Here is a 19,365-nt window from a genome sequence, read left to right as displayed (position 1 = left end):
GTTATCTTGTGATGCAGAGGAACCGAGACGAATGGCTTTGGAAATTGATTAGTTATAGTCTTGCATTGCTCTTTAGTTTTGATTTTTGAACTGAATCACTAAATTAAAATGTTATAAAGAAAAAATATTAAATATGCATATAGATCTTTTAATTGGCAAACACAATAAGTCTAATTGTCATAAATATACTGCTTGGACTTGCTGTCGAAAATTTTAAAAAGCATTTTGATGGTGAATAGTTGAAAAGTTTTTTCGGAGTGACAATGGTGGTGAATACCAAAGCTAAGATCTCAACAAGAGGTATTCGAAAGTACATAAATCTGAAATTTTAAAACAAAAGAAGCATAAAATCCTATTCTTTAATGTCCTGGACAGTTAACAATTGAAGCAAGATTTCATCTAATAAAAAATCAATGAAAAGAATTTGAGTAACACAAAAGTCTAAACTAAAACTATGCTAAATATTACTTCACATAACTCAAATAAATGGACTATGAATGAACAGTGAAAGAGAAATGCAATTTCAGAATTGAAAAACATGCAACAGGAATTAGAAGTTACAGAAAAGAAGAATTACAAACTAAAATGAAGATCAATTTAACAAGAGATTAAAGTAAAAGGACAAATTAAATAAATATGGAAAGTCTTTTCTTCCAACTCAGGTATCATGCAAAATAATAATAATACATATATATATATTTATATAAAAATAAATAAATAAATTGGCGTCAAAGAATGGAATTAGTATAGTAAAACAGTTTTAGCTCAAAAATCCAATATCTACGTTCAATAATGTTGTTATTATTTCTAATAGCCTTTCTTTTATTGTGGATTTATATTGTGTATTTTTCTTTTTTAATTTATTTCAAGGAGCTGTTTCCGTTGCTCCCAAGTTAGTTCAAGGATATATATTAGATATATTATATTTTTTTAGGACAAGTAGAGATTTGGCATATAGATTTGATGAATTGAAGGTATAAAACACTTGTAATTTAATTTACCTTATTTTATATCATCATAATTACATGTTTTATCCACTTATAAAATTGATCAAAACTAATCGTTTTAATTTAAAAATTTAGGGTGAAGCTAACGTTATTTTGGTTCGTCAAACGGACTGGGTTACCTAGGTCAAGCTCTATTATTTGGTCAAATATCTAATTTAAACATATTAATAAATAAAAAAAAATTAATAGATTAAAAAATCATAGTAAATATTATATAAAATATGAAGTTTCTTTTTTCATTGCTGTCAATTTAATAGATTGAAAACCTAAGAATAGTGAGCATGCAGAAACAGTGAGCAAATGCATTCTCTCACGCTGTTGTTTATGTCATAAATAAACAATCTATTAAGAAGATTCTTTTTAAATACTTATATAATATATAAATATTTGTAGAATCAATTGTCCGAATAATTCAAATGAAATTATTTTTTAAGAGTACAATGATAAAAAAATCTGTAATAGATAAAAAAAATCTAATAGATTAAAAAATCGTAGTAAATATTATATAAAACGTTCGTATATCTTTTTTTTAAACCTTGTCATATATCTTCAAGGATGCATAAATTAGAAAAAAAAATTATCCAAAGGCGTCATAAACGGTAAGCTTCTCCTTTAAGATTTGACCAATTTTTGTATGATTTTCAAAGTGTACATATAAAAAACCTTAGTAAGAAGCGCTAAAATAAAAACTTTAAATAAGATAATTTTAAAATTACTTTGCAATCATGAAACAAAATAATTATTATTTGAACACACAATCCTTCTTAATTATCTGAAATTAAAAATATATCTAAAAAATAGAAAATGTAACAAAACAAAAAACATTAGAAGATGAAACATTTTAATTCCTTTTTAAGTATTCTTGACGAATTTGAAGAAGCTTCTTCCAAGAATGACGAGAGGAGATATCGTTCCACCATCTGGAAAGGTTTGGAGAAGCAAATAGTGGAGCAGTGTGAGTGATATTGACCAAGTTATGAACACTGGGAAGATGGAAGAGATCTGCAAGTGTGAATTCATCCCCAGCTAGGTAACGACTCTTCCCGAGTGCATTCTCATATATCTCCATCATCTCACCCAACTTTTCTAAACTCATTTTTTTCATCAAAATAGAATTTACTCCCTTGTAAGACGTCACAATATTTGAAGGTGAATCAAATCTCTCCTCCTCCATCTTCATCCACTCCTCTATGCTCTTCTTTGCCAATGGATTCCTTCCGTACAGTTCTCGATTCCCTTTCTCACTAAACTTCTCACAAACGTACTTGCATATGTGTCTCGATTCTTATTGATTCATACATATACAAATATGTGTAAGTTCAAATAAACTCATTCATAATAAGGTTACGATGATTCAACTCAACTTACCGTAACAAGCATCAATTTTCCCGATCTCCTGAACTACTGCAAATTTTCGTCCTATTGACTGAAAAAAAAGGATGAAAAGTGAGATCGTGAAATTTAAATCGAATCAAATCAAAGAGAAAACAGAGAGAAACGAAACCCCAGGAATGTGACGGAATTCAACATCTTTCTCGAACAGGCATGTCATGACTCTGGCCACGTCGGTGTTCGTTGGTATCCCAATCACTTTAAGATTAAACGGCGATGGCGAGAGTGACATTGTGATTTCTATTTCTTTATGTTGCTATTTCCTCTGTGTTACTTTTATACCTAGTTCTTATTATTTTTATATTAACTATTTTCTTTTAGACATTTTAGTCTCACATTTAAATATTCTAAATTCTTCCTTCAATTTTTCCTAATAGGGCGGAGTCAAAACTATCCACCACATTGTTTTATTAATATTTTAAAATTATAATGACACATCTCATCACTTTATATGCTTAAAACATAGTTGTCTTAAAAATCAACAATTATTCTTCAACTGTACCTTTTCTCTTTTTTGTAATCTCACATCTCACACAGCAGCCGTAAAGTAGAAATAAATAATAAAATATAAATTTTTGAGACACATTTAAGAAATATTTAGACTTATGGGTTAGAATAAAAAGTTTATTTGATTTGCTTAAAGTGGTAAAATTGATGTAGTATTATAATCCAGTTTTTTTTAGATTGATGGTGGTTCGTGGAATTTTGTTAACATTTTGATCTTAACTCATATAGTTAGGACTAAGTCATGAGCTTAACCAAATTAATGGTGCAGTGCCTTATTTTGTTTGGTATTGTTGTACTGCCAATTTGGTAAACTGCAACCACTAATTCTTCTGATAAATTTATTTTATCTACACAAGTAGGAAATTTTTTTCTCTCAAAACAGGGAGATTCCCCTTACCACCACAAGAAGGAATTTCTTTCATGCAACATGCTCTTGGTCTTCCAAATACAAGGTCTTGCTAGAGGATAGTAAGTAATAATATGCATCATTTTGTTGCTTCCATTTTCTTAATCATTAATTAAGAACTAGGTTTAAAGTTGTACTGCTTTTCCACACCAAAAACGACAAATTTAGGGTTTTTGGGTTTCTTATTCTTACCACTTATAATCATTCTCAAAAGTTATATCCTCTTTAGAGAAAAATTGGTTTTTACTCTTTGAATTTTTAATCCCATCTTTTAAAAAATATACTTTGCACTGTAAATATAATTAATCATCTTTCGATACTTTGCCAATTATAGAACTAACGAGTTATTGTTCTTTAGTAAGGGAGAACTAAAGGATTTTGAAACACAAAGTTCTTCTAAAAATGCTAATATCTCTAAGAATTAACTAAAATAAATTACAACACGCACGTGAGAATAGAACATAAAATGACTAGCTCAATAACCAAAAGCTCCTATCACCTGAGCTACACACCCCTTTTATAATATATACTCTCTCATATTAATAAACACTTAGTAGAACACATGATCCTTTTATACCATCAAAAAATTTTCCGAGTTTTTCAGTATTAAATACTATAATCTTTTACTATTCTTCTCTAAGATAATAAATTATTTACAAATAAAGAAAAATATTGGATCACAATAACTATTAAAGAAGAAATATTAAATTAAAAAACAAATTAATTTAGTACGTAACATTAGTACAACATTATTTACGCTCATTTTTAAACATTAGAGTGTTTTGTTGCTCTATATACCTATTAATTTGGTTAAGCCCATGACTTAGTCCTAACTATATGAGTTAAGATCAAAATGTTAACAAAACCCCACGAACCACCGTCAATCCAAGAATTAATTTTAAATATAGTAGGAAAATTATTTAAAAATAAAAAGAAAATGCTTAAAAATATCTTGGTACAAACATTGAAATAAAGTCCATATTATTTTAAGAACTAAAATAAATACAAAAGAATAAAAATAAAAACAGTTGTATTCTATATTCACATCAAGTGTACTCAATAATAACTTAGAATTTTTGTTTTTTTATCATGTTCTAAAATAAAAAAATTACTTTTAAAGAATTCATTGATTGATGATGAAAACATCTTAATTTGATTGATGAGTGACAAATCTGTATCGTGTGATGATAAGTGTGAAAAAGAGTTGTTTTTATATTTATAAATGAGCTCAATCTTGTAATTATTCATGTTGTTCTTCATTGAAAAGTTGTAATAGGTAGTAGATTCTTATGTAAAATATTGTACAGAAAATGGTGTATTATTTAGACTCTGTCAGTCAATTTTCACAAAGCGAAAGCCAAAATTCGCACAGAAAAAGGAAATTCACATAGCGCACTAGTCCATGTGCACTTAGCGAAAAGTTAAGTGACTTTAAAAGACGTGACAGAAAGATAGAAACATTCTTCTGACAGAAGTTCCGGACAAAAGAAAGAAAGGAAAACATCTCAGGAACTTTCGGAGACTACTTCAAGGCATCAAGACACCATTGTTGCAAGGGATTGCTTCAAATGTGTACGTTTTAGATGACTAGGAGTAGTTAAATTTCTCTTTCATTGGGATTGGATGTAATGAACTTACTGTGATTTAATTTTCCTGCTCAATATATATCGTTGTTCGTTCATATGCTCTTTCTTGAATTTATTATCATTGTATGAAAATATAATGTTATTTGAATGTCTTTGATTACTGGAAAATAACTTTGAACATGTAGATAAAACACTTAAGTGATTTGGGATCTAGGGATAGACTCAATAACTTGATCATTCTTAACATCAGACTTAATGCAAATTGTATATTAAATTGACTAAGGGATTATCATTTTAATATATTAATTTAGAACTAGTTGCCAAGGGATTAGGACTAGTATGTCTTGATGTGAATGTTTGAATGAAGTAATGAAATATTGAACAAAGTTTTATATTCATATGATTCATGAAACCCAATTTCAATGAAGTTTCTTTTAAATATAAATTCCTTGCACACCAACTGTTTGATAAAATACCAAAAATAGTTTCTTGTGTTGTTTTGTGCATTTTGATGTCTAATTGAGTTATAAAAGGAAGAATTGTCATGTGTTGCACAAGTGCCTTGGGAGAGATACTTTTACTTATTCACTATATTACTTGGAACGATTTGGTATACTTGCCAAAAAGTTAACATGTGAGAAGGTCCTCTCCCTGTCACATTTGCCTTTTGTTTTTCTTGACCTTATTTTTCTTGGGACTTTGTTCAGAACTAGTAAATTAAACACAAACTTTTTCAATTTTGTTTTTCAGATTTCTGGATTTGGATTTGTATAGGTGTGCAGGTTTAATTATAGGTGCACAGTTCATTACGTTTTTTTATGTAGATTCAACGTTTAACTTTTTATGCACTTTCTATAATTATTTTTTTTTGTATATTTTATGTATTCATCATATATGTATTGATATATGTAGTGGTTACTGATTTGATGAATTGAAGGTATATATTGTATCATAATTACATGCTTTCATCAGAGTTGAAATGTATTATATATTATTAAAAATGTTCAAAACTAATCGTTCCAATTTAAAAAGTAGGATGGCAAAATCAGTATATTATATCTATTTATTTTAATTATTTGAATCTGATATGATAAGTCATTCTTTTTTATATATATCAACTAGGAATGAGACCCGCATATACAAGATCTAGAAGAGAGACCCAGAAGAAGAAGATCAATGAACAGGTAACATTTCTTTATCTATCTCTTTTCTTCTTCTTGTGTTTTGATTTTTGGGATAGTAGCCATAGCCTGTAACTGATTCCTCTTCTAGTCCACGGGGTGAAGATAACCATCTGAGTGTAAAACATGTGATCTTTAGCTATGGTTAACGTCGTGGTGATAGAGAGATACAGGAGGAGGGTTCCAGTTTAAGTGAACAACAATACAGAAAAGTATAGCTAACATGATAGTGGAAACAAGAATCATAAGGGTTTGCAAGGTGATGATATAGCTAACATGATAGTGGAAACAAGAATCATAAGAATCATGATAGTTGAACAAGCGGCTATTGTTGAGATGGTGATGGTATGAGTAGTTTTCTGTTTCATTGAAACAAGAACCATAAGGGTTTGCAAGGGTTCCTGTAACATCGGTTTGGGTTTGATAAAAGAGATTCATTTTAGAGAAATGGAAAAACAGTCAGTTAGTGTGGGTGTGAGAGGGTGGAAGGTCATGGTTCACCCAGAATTTGGGAGAGGAAGACGGTGCTGAATATGGAGGGGACCCAACGACCACCTGGTTAGGGTGAAAGAGGCGAATTCAGGGTATGTAGTGGTGTTGACGATGGTTTGGGAATCACAATAAACTTTCTTTTTTCCTTTTCCGTTAAAGAGAAATATTAATGTTTCTGTTATGTGATTAATACTCCTGAAAATATTATTGTGTCTTCTAGGGGTTTTAGATTACGATTTTTCTGTTTCAGTTAGAGACTATAACTGTTTTATATTTTGTTTGTACTTACCGGAACCCTATATAAACATGGTTCCAGTGTGTTGTTTCAGATGAGAAAGAATACTCAACAATACAATTTTTCATTCTACGAATAAAGAAATATTCAAGTTTTTTCTTACCTCTATTCTTCTCCACTATACTCTGTCCCGTTTCTTCTTCATCATCGTTGATACTACAAGCTTCGCCGGAGTGCTGACCAGAGTTCGCCCTCTTTCTTTTCTCTCTTCCGCGAGCCACACATACGAAGCAAGACCTCACCAACTTTCTGACTTGAGGAAGCTTCTAGCGAAGCTTTACTTTCTCACTTTTGGGCCTAAGCCAGTTGGGCCTATGTCCATTCAAGATTCGGGCTTTTATTTTAATATGGTACCAAAGCAGGTCTTATACCTGTTCTGCCCATGTTTCTGCTGCGCTTAAATCTTTCTTTCTCTTCTTGGTGCTAATCTTTAATCTTTTCTTGCTTTCTTGCTATTATGGAAAATGTGGATCAATCCAACAACTCTTCCAGCCCCTTTTATCTTCATCCAGGAGAGAATCAAGGCACCTCTCTGATTTCTCAGATTCTTAATGAATCCAACTACACTTCTTGGAACAGAAATATGAGAAGAGCACTCCTCTCCAAGAACAAGCTAAAATTCATAGATGGAGGGATCAAGAAACCCCAAAGAGATGATCCCCTTTTTGACTCATGGGAAAGAAGCAACATGATGGTGCTGTCTTGGATCATCAAGACTCTTTGTGCCCAAATAGCAGAAAGTGTTATATATGTTGAAGATGCCCAAGAACTCTGGGCAAAATTGAAAGAAAGGTTCTCCAAGGGAGATTACTTTAAGTTTTCAGCCTTGCTCCAAGAAATTCACTCTATTAAACAAGGAGAAAGGAGTGTAAGTCAGTATTTTAGTGACTTGAAAATCTTATGGGGAGAACTGGAGTTTCTTAGACCCATCCCAAGTTATAGATACAAGCTTCCCTACAGCTGTGAGTTGTCTAAGATTTCTCATAAATACAGAGAAATGGAACACGTGATATGCTTCTTAAAGGGCTTAAATGATGGTTACAATACTGTGAGGACACAAATATTGTTGATGGAGCCTCTACCCAGCATCAACCGTGTGTTTTTTTTCATTGTACACCAAGAAAGACAGCAAAAACATGACTCTCCTCACCAACCACAATGATATTAAGGTTCTTGCCAACACCACTGAAACAGTGTTCTCATTGCAACAAAATGAACCATACCGTAGATGAATGTTATTCTAAACATGGATACCCATCATGGTACAAGAAAAGTGACAATATTGTAATTTAGTTTACTTTTTCTTATTTCATCATAATTACATGCTTTCATGAGAGTTGAAATGTGTTATATATTATTTAAAATATTCAAAACTAATCGTTTCAATTTAAAAAATAGGATGGCAAGATCAGTATATTATATCTATTTATTTTAATTATTTGAATCTAACATGATAAGTCATTCATTTTTATATATATCAACTAACAACGAGACCCACAGATACGAGACCTTGAAGAGAGACCCAGAAGAAGAAGATCAACGAACAGGTAACATTTCTTTATCCATCTTTTTTTTTCTTCTTGTGTTTTGATTTTTGGGATAGTAGCCATTGCCTGTAACTGATTCCTCTTCTAGTCCGCAGGGTGATAATGATCATCTGAGTGTAAAAAATGTGATCTTTAGCTATGGTTAACGTGGTGGTGATAGAGAGATAGGGGAGGAGGGTTCCGATTTTAGTGAACAACAATACAAAAAAGTATAGCTAACATGATAGTGGAAACAAGAATCATAAGGGTTTGCAAGGTGATGATGATATAGCTAACATGATAGTGGAAACAAGAATCATAAGAATCATGAGAGTTGAACAAGCGGCCATTGTTGCGATGGTGATGGTATGAGTAGTTTTCTGTTTCATTGAAACAAGAACCATAAGGGTTTGCAAGGGTTCCTGTAACATCGATTTGGGTTTGATAAAAGAGATTCATTTTAGAGAAATGGAAAAACAGTCAGTTAGTGTGGGTGTGAGAGGGTGGAAGGTCATGGTTCACCCAGAATTTGGGAGAGGAAGACGGTGCTGAATATGGAGGGGACCCAACGACCACCTGGTTAGGGTGAAAGAGGCGAATTCAGGGTATGTAGTGGTGTTGACGTTGGTGAGATGTCAGTGACTTTAGATTATGTGTCATCCTTGCTACACCTCCCAGTTTTAGGTCAATTTTTTAATCTAAAGAAAGTAGACTTTGAAGAAAGTCGATGCACCATTGTCGAGCTTTTAGGCGTGAATGAAGGGAGAGTTTATGCTAAGTTACATGCAGCTCACGGTGCTAAAGTCAGACTGAGCTGACTTCGAGATATCTATGTTGAGCACTGTGAGGAGCAGTAGTGGGATGTCAACATTTGATTCATCTTGCATCGAATATTGACATTCGATGTTGTGATTTTCAGATTTCCACATCTAATTCATGTGTGCTCTATATCTGATGCACCCGAAACAAATTCTTTAAAAAAAACCTCTCAACCTCCCAACAGTAATCTCCCAACAACAATGCCAACCACCAATAGCACCACCAGTTACCTGGAAGCATGCCAAGCCTGTCGAAGCACCACCTCGAAGCTGCCTGGAACACCCTAAATTGCCTCAACAAACCCTCTCAAATCTCTCTCAACTCTAAAGACCACACTCAAAAGGAGAATAATTGAGATGGAGTTGAGAGGAAAACACTCAATGAAAATAAATGAAATGGAATGGAGAGAAACACTATTAACGAAAGAGAAGAGATTATCATATTCAAATGAGGTGCAATTCAAATGGGGTTTAATGGGATGTAGGGTTTCTTAATAGATGAGATATGGGGTGCATGTTTCATGATAGGGGAAATGGGGTGCATGTTTTGTGATAAGAAAAATGGAGTGTAGGGTTTCAATGCTTCATTCAATGCACAAAATTTCTCAATAAACATAAAATTAATGAATAACTACCTCATTAATTAGGGATATTTCGAAAAATTGGAGGTGCATGGTGAAACACCCAAAGTGGAGATGATAAGACAAACTAGACACTTCATCATCACCATGGGGGTACGTATTTAAATCCACGGAGTGCATAAAGAAATAGCCCCAGGCAGGCCCATGGAGTCGCCACGAGAAAAGAAAGAATACGGCTCTTCATCAAGGCCCAAATTCACTTCTCTCAAACAGCGTAGATATATAATAATTGAGAGTTACTCTCTCCACCACCACACACTTCTCCTTGCACCTTCCCATTCCTCTTTTGTCCTTCAGTAACATTTAAACGGATGTGAATATGCGTTGGATTCTTAAACGGATGTTAACATCCATGGACGAATATCGATATCCATTGAAGGACAAACAGATGTCGATATCCGTCCACGGATGTTGATATCCGTTTAAAAATTGAGGGTCCACAGATGTTGACATCCGTCCAGAAATTCCCAAGAAGAAATATCCATCATGGCTCATGGTTCTCGGTGCCGGCACCCTTCCATTCGATACCTTGTTCATCGAGCTCTTCTTCATCATGTCCAGTATTTGGATGGGTCATGTTTACTATGTGTTTGGATTTCTCTTAATTGTTTTGATTCTTCTTGTGGTGGTGAGTGCCGAGGTATCTCTATTTCTAACCTACATGCACCTGTGTGTGGAGGATTGGAGATGGTGGTGGAAATCATTCTTTGCCTCTGGTTCTGTTGCCATATACATCTTTTTGTACTCCATAAACTACCTTGTATTTGACCTCAAGAATCTCAATGGGCCTGTTTCTGCAACTCTTTACTTGGGATATTCCTTATTCATGGTTCTTGCAATCATGTTGGCTACAGGCAGAGTTGGATTCCTTTCCACGTTCTGGTTCGTCTATTACTTGTTCTCTTCAGTCAAATTGGATCGAAGACTCTTCACAGTAAAAAAATGAGCTCTACCAAACAACAGTTTTAAACAGGATGGACCTTCTCAAATGTTCAATTTTATGTTACTTTATTTCTGTTTGTTTTACTAGGGAACATAGCAAATTTCATAACAATAATTTTATCCAGTTTTGCTTTATTCGTTGTTAGATATATATCATTGTATGATGAATTGGAATTCTGAAGTTTATACACTGTACTTGGCATTGCAGTTGAGGAATGTAACTCTGATAATCGGATCATCCTGACCATCATGCAAAAATTATATTTTCATTCATTCATTCGATTACTTTTCATTTTATTGATCTTTTGTACTAGTCTGCATTTAATCAAGTACACGTTAATTAATTTTCTTTTTTTGATACTCTTGAGAAGTGTTTTATGCATTCCTCATAATCCCATGTTTGTTTTCCCACCGCAATTTCCCTTTTCTGCACTAAGGGTTATTGCACAACCTCTACTGGAAACTTATTAGAGACAAAGCATGGTTAAATTCAAATTTTAAAATCATATTCAGGCAAAAGTCCCATAACTCTGCACGTAAATGAGAATTATACTTCTGAAAAGGACCTTGATCCTGTTATTTTACAGCACAGACAAACATAATAATAATGATGTCGAATGGATGAAAGAGGCAAAATAAACTAACTTCTAATCCGTTCTTAGAGGAGACTTATTTAACTTAACCTTCTTATTCTTTTTGTGAAGATTATTTCCGAATTTGAACTTGTGTGATCAATGTATAATCAATTGGTGACTGTTGAAATTTTGATGCCTGCATAGCTTAAAGTGAAGCATCTAATTGGAGATAGCATAATCTTGCCAGCAGAGGAGCATGACTATGCAGCGTCTGCGGTGGTGGACGTTTATGTGGCCGTCGAGAGTTTGGACGGAGTGGAACTCCCTTCTGCAATATCTGCATGTGTAGGAGCAAGGAGGTGCAGGCAGATTTAAGATTTTAAAAAGGTAAATAAAGTTAAATTAAGTAGGATATTTTTGAAATAAAAAAATAGTAGGGAGGTATAGAAGCACCTGGTGAGGTAACAAGTAATAATTTTACAAATTTTCCACTATGTATTAAAAAAAAGGATCTCTACCACTATGTAATTTAAACATTTAAATTCCTCACGTGTGCATTTATTTCTATCTCTTAAAAAATAATATCATATTTTTTAATGCCCATGAAAAAATTATTCTTCACACGAGTAAAATACTTTTAATTTTTTATTTCACTTCCTATTAAGTTTCCAAGGACAGAATTTTAAAGTTGGGAATTAAGAAACATTGGGTGAAAAAACCCACTTTTAAGGATACAACTTCAATTACGTTATACTCGAGATTATTCACTCTTTTAAATTATAGATTAAAACATTTGATTTGTAGTTATGGAGTACTTAATAATCTATTTCTCTATGAACAACGAAATCAACTTTTGAAAGTTGAATATTGATGATATATATATGACAACATACATGTTAATTAAGTGGCATCATTAAGAAGGTTGAAGAGGTGGTGGTTGAAGAAGTGGGGTCACATTAATGTGTATAATGTTCATCGTATTCTGTCTCTTTTCAAACACTGCTCCTGTGCTTGGCTTTTTCCACATTTTCTCGAACCATGTCGGCTTCGATCACAATCAGATTCTTACGTATGCTTGTTATATATGCATGATTGGATTCTCATTGTGTTGTTATACTGAATATCTCAACCCATATATGCATACATATATGTACATGTGTATGTATATTTTCACCCATGCATGACGAAAGTTCTTGTTGTGTGCTCCTAAACCTAGATATGGATCATAGCATAGAGGGAGAGGGAGAGTGACGAATCAGATATTTTGATGATGATGATGATGAACATTATGGGAGGCATATGAAAAGCAACATTAGTCAACAAAAGTGGAAAGTTTAGCTGACTGGTTGTGTTTCTTTTGTCAGTTTCTTCGACATGTTCTTTCTTCATAGTATTATATTTCTGACTTTTTCTTTGTATCTTCTTCACCTTCCCTTCTACTAACATAAAAATCCAAATATGCCATTCAGCATTCAGCAGCCAGCTATATTTAGCCTACCTTTAACCTTTGTTTCATTTAGCTTTTTCCAAGCTTCTCATTCTTTGTACCAGGGAATGCGTGCATATGCATCTTTGTATATATTCTTCTGTCACGTTTCTTTATTCGTGATCTACAGTTTCAATACACAGTTCCTGTTTGATTTCTGTATTCTAATGGAACTTTTTAAATATACTATACGTATATACAAAGTTAAAGACAACTTACGATACTCAAACCTAAGGGCACGTATAAACTTTCACATATTGGAGTAACACAACATTAACACATAGGATGTCTGAAACCAAATAAACTGTTTGATGATGGAGCTAAGAGCTCAAAAGAAGAAAGAAATATAGTTTGTGATTACCCAGTGGATGAAGGAATTACATGACATGAAGCGCGTATTCTGCATTTCATTTCTCTGCACTATGACGAGGATGAGACATTATTAAACCCCACAAAGATACATATCTTTACTAAAAAAATATCACATGGGCTAATAAATGCCTTAGTCATTAAGGAAACAAAAGAAACACCGAAACTCAAATGTTCTTCACTACCAAGTACAGTCCTCTAAGGTTTTCTGAGAACATTCTAGACACTGATAAGCCCTAGCAATGATTTTTACACTTGAAATTTTCTTGTTTTTTTTTTGGTTTTGAACCGATGTGCTAAAACACCTATATACTGTTATTCAGTTGAAGCTGCCCTTCAAAGATGGAAAAAGGAAACATGAATGCAATATGTTGCGTTGCTTTTGCAATGGTATAGTAGGAATAATGATTATGAAAGGCATACATAGACGTTGTACGAAGCCTTATTAAAGATGATAAAGTAGAAGCATTTCAGTGACACTTTCGCTATGTACACCACAGCAGCACATGGATGCATGTTGTACAAACTGAATTTTGGTCGTTACTTACATCAACTACTTATCTGTAAAAGCAAGTGCATTTCATAACAACCAATCTAACTATATTATATCTCTAGATTATATTGAATTAAGGTTCAGACAGAAACATAATCCTAAGGGTCAAGCAACTTCTTCAATTCTCCACAATTTCTTTCCAAGCCGTGCGAATAACAATATTTTCGTCCAATCGTCTTCGTCCTGACTCCAACCGTCCGAGATACCTGTCAAAGACATTCCGATACTTAAGTCAGTAAACAGTCCGTATAAAAGTTAGAGCAATAATCTTAAATACACAGTAATTGCAATCATATGTCCCTTACCTTTTCGATAAGAGCTTGAGATTATAGTATATAATCCTTACGTCTATAGCATCATTAATGAGATTTGATTCTAATCATATAAGAATTTGAGATTACTTTTATTCAAAATCTTAAATAATAGATTAATGGATCTTTAAACTCTTTTGTTTCTATTTTACCCTCTCGTTTCTATGTAACGTCAGATTTGGAATTCTAACATGTATTATTATCATTCAACACAATACATGTTGCATGTAGTTACTCTTGTCAGTTTATTAGTTGATGTTAAAAAGATGAATGCAAACACGAGTGTTCCTGTTGATGGATGATGTAGCACGAATAAGATTAGATTTGGGACCCTCTGTGGAAAGTGGAAAAACACTTCGTGGCCCAACAAACCGACCACCAACGCCTTTTCCACAACGTGTCACTTTTTTTCTCTTAAATCCAAGAGCTCGTAGGTTTAGAAAGAAACATAAAGAGATAGTTGCAATTATTGCACTTGGAGGGAATTATTTTCACATTGAAACGACTGGAAAATAAAGTCATTTATATGTCACAAATTTTTTATCTAATCATAAAATATTTGACTAGAAAAATATTCAGTTACAATTTTTGTAATACAAACAATTTTTTATATATTAGACATATATGTTGAATGTCATAATATTTGATATTATGTTGAATTTTATAATATTTGATGTAAATTTTAAAATTTATATTACACTACGTTTTAATTTACCGTAAATTTTTTATTTTAAATTTTGGTTTGAACCAGAATCATATGTTTTTTTTTTAAAATGTCTAAAATAAATGTCAGGATTAAAGTTCAAGTAAATTTTATGTCGAAATGTTAGCTGACAAAGTGGAAAATATCTAACCTAAATATCACTCTCTTAACCTCTTATTCATACGTCATTAAAGTTGTTTAGTTTAATATATATATATATATATATATATATATATATATATATATATATATATATATATATTTGACGTAATATTTTAATATAGCAGAGGAAAATGATGAGTTACTTTAATAAAGAAAGGTGAAAGATTTGGCCAATGAAAGTAAAAAATGAAGAATTTGATGGGGTGATGAGAAGTTCCTAATGTAGTGAATTGTTTAAGTTCATGGGGAATTTAAATGAGAATCCCTTGGGTATATTCTTTTGGCACCACAATATGTTCTTTATTATAATAATTAGGATACATAGGGTAGAGTTCCATTGACAAATAAAAACCCTAAATAATTGTTAAAGGAAGAAAAAAGCAAGAGCTCATTATTTATAATAATTTTTATATATTTTTTCCTACTTAAACTTTGAGTAAATAATTGAATTAGTCTTTGAAGTTGGCTGGTTAGTTTTTATTTCATATATACTAGTATAAACACACTGTGTATACGCATTTTTAAATATCTACAAATTATCTAAATTTTAAAAGTAGTACAAAAGGATAAAATTTATATATAATTATAGATCTATAACTATAAATAAAAAAATAAAAGAAATTTATTCTCTTTATATGGTTAAGTTATATAAATATTTTTGATACAAAACTTATGTAGAAATAGAATAGGTGAATTTCTTAGTGATTAAAAAATGGTATAATAGTTCCCTTGGCATTAAGTAATTATTTTTGGAGCCTCTGATAGAGACATAACGAAATGGAAATCTTAAGGAGGAAAAAGAAAATAGTATCTGCATGAAAACGTCATTGCAATTTCTCTTTTTAGATACTAATTCACAAAAGTTATTAGGTCCTTCAAGGTGGTAAATCATGACTTTGCTATATTATTATCAAAATAATATATACCTAATTATTCATACAACTCAAAAAGTTAGCAAAAGAAGAAAGGGACATAAGAAAAGTAAAAGAAAAATACATACATTTACTATAATAGATAAAGATTATAATAATTTTATAAAAACATATCGGAAAAATGTTATGCATATATTTGTTAATGACAATGATACTTTGATAATATTTTTTTGACAACATTTTAACACTGTTTACGTGTCATTCTGTGATTCGTCCAAAATTATTTCACAATCAATAATAATATATAATCATAAACATCAATATAGACCAATCACAGAATGACACGTAGACAGTATTAAAATGTTGTCAAAAAAATGTTGTCAAAGTATCATTATCCGTTTATTAATTATGAAATCTTGAAGCACTTTATTACTGGAGAGGAAGTGTGAGAAAATGTCTGAATCAGTTCCTTCACATCATCTTTTTTTGCTTACCTATATTGAGCTACAATGCATGGCCATTGCTTTCCATGGTGACCACGGTATCAAACAGTTCGTACACTTTGGATTTGACAGTAAATTTGAATGAATTTGAAAAAAAAAATTATTTGAATTAAAGAAAAAAATTCTGTGATTTTGAAAATTTATTTATAATGTGATGGATATCATAAATAAAAAAGTATTTTAGTGGATAATATTAGATAATATTTTAATGTGATGAAACGCACTATAGGTCATATACTTTCTACTTGTGCAATCAAATTTAACCATCTACAAGTGCTTTTCATCAACTTGCTTACAAATGGAACTTAACTTTTTCTCAGTGGTAAAAAAGTTAACGTTATATACATTCAATATTATTTATGATTTCACGTTGATAAAACTGTGAACTATACCTTCAAGTCAGTTTTCAGTTTTATCGATTAGTTATCACGATTAAGTCTTAAATATTCCATAAATATAATAATTTATTTTTTATTTTATATTGTATTTACAGGTTTTAAAATAAATTTTGTTTAAGATTGACCTAAATTGATTATTTTATAAATATATTTTACATTACTAATTATCTTAAGGTATTTATCACTTAAGTGATACAACGTGTTACTAATCGATTGATCTACGTTGTTTTGAAAAGTTAATTCATAGTTTGTTTTGAGATTGCGCTTATTATCAGTAAACTTGTTAATATTCTTTATAATTACATCAGCCTCTGTTAATCATGAAACTAGATTTTGTGCTTATGTGAAGTGCATGTATTGGGAAGGACCACTTTAGGCACTCACAAAACACCAGCTACCACCAAAATACCAGAAACACCAACTGAAGTTTCTACTTTTATGAACAATAATTGAGGTGAAGCTTCATGTGTATGGAAAACTTCACACTCCCGAATTAATATACAGACGACTTTCTGCATGATTTTGTGTTTTCATTTCCTTCTTTCGTTATAATGGTTTGTCCTGTGGCCCTTCCATGGAAAACAAGACAGTGATGGACAATTCAGCATCAACTTCTGCTGCTGTAATAGGAAAGTCCTTCCACTGTTGAAAATCATCACCAAATTAATGTTGCTGTTCAGAACCATATAAAGTTAGCCACCTACCACCATGTAGTAATAGAAATTTGGTAAAGGTTATTCAAAAACTCTTCAAACTTTATCATTCCACTCTTTTATTAAGTAAATATATTTATATTATTATTTTTTAAATGTTGTATAATTTATTAAAATCACATAATTAATATTATTTATCTTTCACACACACACATATTAATATGTTATATTATATCTATATAAAAGGTTTTTAAAATACTACAGATATTATTGAAAACACTTTCATAGGTTGGTACAAACAAAAATACAAATTCATATAAAATATGTATGGAGAGTTTAATGTTACTTGATATACATAAAATAAAATAGGAGATATTTAGAATAATGAAAGTGTATATTTTTGTTTTAAATATAATATAATTAAAATCATTCTTTATAATATATTAAAATATGCAATGATGGAAAGAGTCCTGAATTGTAATTAATATTTATATTTAGCTTCAACATAAATAGACTCTATTAATTCCAACGGAGTAAATGTTAATATGTTAACATCAATCTAAATCAGTAGACCTGAAATGTCTAAATTTAGGGATAATAAAGTGGGTTGAAATTTCAACTCATTACCTTTTGACCCGTATTGCAAAATTTTTTAAATAAAAATTAAAATAAAACATAATTTAAAAAATAATTTTTTACATTATACTGTTTAAAAAATTAAAAATATAATAATATTATAGCTTAAATCATTAATTTTTATAAATTAAATTTTAATTATTAATTATAATAAGATAATTTAATATATAAACATAACAATTATTTTACTTTATTTAATTAAACTACAACTTAAAAGATATTTACAATATGTTTTTAATATATACAAAATGCATGTACATAAAACAACTTTTAAAATATAAAATTAAAAACAAAAATTGACATATAGTGTACTATGCGGACATATTAAAATTTTCAATTTACTCTATTATGGATAGTTCATCCGAAGAAGTATTATTGTAAATATTAAAATTTAATTTCCAGTGTCAGGTAAAATATATGGACATTTTATTCAATAAATAATTGGTTTATGTTTGTTTTCGATTTTCAAGTATTACGAACGTGTGTTTTTTAATAATTGAAAAACAATATTTCAAGATAATTTATCTGGTGCATTACACGAATACAAGCATTAATATGACAAATGATTTGTGGTTTAAACTCACCTTTATAATTAAAAACTTCAACAATTGATAAAAGTAAACACAATATTTTAATTAACATACCTAATTACGTAAAAGGCATATATGAATTATTTAATATTATCATAGTTTATGTGTCAACTTTAAAGAAGCTTTCGTCACTAAAACTAATAAAATAAAAATATTATTTGAAATTAATATATATGCATATCTAAAAACTTAAATATATTAACTATATCCAAAAACAATAATAAAATATATTAAATGTAAGATCTGTAAATTTATATTTCAAATAATAAAGTAGTAATACTCAAATAAAATTTATCTTTAATTAGAAGGGTTTATATTACAGTTTTAGCTTTAGCAAAATTAACTTTTATTAGAAAACTAATGTTTATATTTGTGTGATGACTAAACTAACTACTACATTACTTTATTATATTATATATATATATATATATATATAATTTAATTATATTATTTTATTTTGCTAGTTTCAAAACAGTTATTTAACTAATGAGTTTTTTTTTCTTTATTTAATATTATAAGTGAAAACACATGGATAAAAAAATTATAATTTTATTGTAAATATAAATATAAATTTTATTTATTTTGCAGATACTTTAACAATTAAGAATATTATTAATTTAAAAAAATCAAATTGAATAAAAATATTAAATTTAAAAAATAATTATTTTAGTAAAAAAAATTATTTAAAGGGTAAAATAGAAAACAAATATAAATATAAATCTTCTTTATATATAGGTATAGATACTAATCATTAAAATAAA

General features: G+C 30.4%; 2 protein-coding genes across 2 annotated transcripts; one reads left to right on the top strand and one right to left on the bottom strand.

Annotated features, from left to right (window-relative positions):
• Positions 1-1,729: 1,729 nt before the first annotated feature.
• LOC148204798 (glutathione S-transferase F11-like) lies at positions 1,730-2,637 on the bottom strand. The gene is made up of 3 exons (XM_088097858.1): positions 2,512-2,637; positions 2,376-2,433; positions 1,730-2,291 (listed from the first exon to the last, which is right to left on the bottom strand). The coding sequence occupies exons 1-3, from the start codon at positions 2,629-2,631 to the stop codon at positions 1,849-1,851; spliced, it is 621 nt and encodes a 206-aa protein (XP_087953984.1). The 5' UTR covers positions 2,632-2,637; the 3' UTR covers positions 1,730-1,848.
• Positions 2,638-7,323: 4,686 nt separating this feature from the next.
• Positions 7,324-8,028, top strand: LOC148204797 (uncharacterized). The gene has a single exon (XM_088091681.1). The coding sequence runs from the start codon at positions 7,324-7,326 to the stop codon at positions 8,026-8,028; it is 705 nt and encodes a 234-aa protein (XP_087947807.1).
• The last annotated feature ends 11,337 nt before the right edge of the window (positions 8,029-19,365 follow it).

The sequence above is a fragment of the Vigna umbellata genome, chromosome 1 (genome assembly GCF_029865625.1).
Source record: "Vigna umbellata cultivar VRB3 chromosome 1, Vumbellata_1.0, whole genome shotgun sequence".
NCBI classification, from domain to species: domain Eukaryota; kingdom Viridiplantae; phylum Streptophyta; class Magnoliopsida; order Fabales; family Fabaceae; genus Vigna; species Vigna umbellata.
Note: the sequence above shows the minus strand (reverse complement) of the source record. Positions and strands in the feature narration are given on the sequence as shown.

What these genes read in the sequence shown, in the direction of transcription:
- LOC148204798 (XM_088097858.1), bottom strand. Translation starts at nt 2,631, where the DNA reads ATGTCACTCTCGCCATCGCCGTTTAATCTTAAAGTGATTGGGATACCA. An exon ending in AATTCCGTCACATTCCTGGG is followed by an intron (nt 2,434 to 2,511) that starts GTTTCGTTTCTC and finishes CTTTTTTTTCAG; the next exon opens with TCAATAGGACGAAAATTTGC. An exon ending in GAAAATTGATGCTTGTTACG is followed by an intron (nt 2,292 to 2,375) that starts GTAAGTTGAGTT and finishes TGAATCAATAAG; the next exon opens with AATCGAGACACATATGCAAG.
- LOC148204797 (XM_088091681.1), top strand. Translation starts at nt 7,324, where the DNA reads ATGGAAAATGTGGATCAATCCAACAACTCTTCCAGCCCCTTTTATCTT.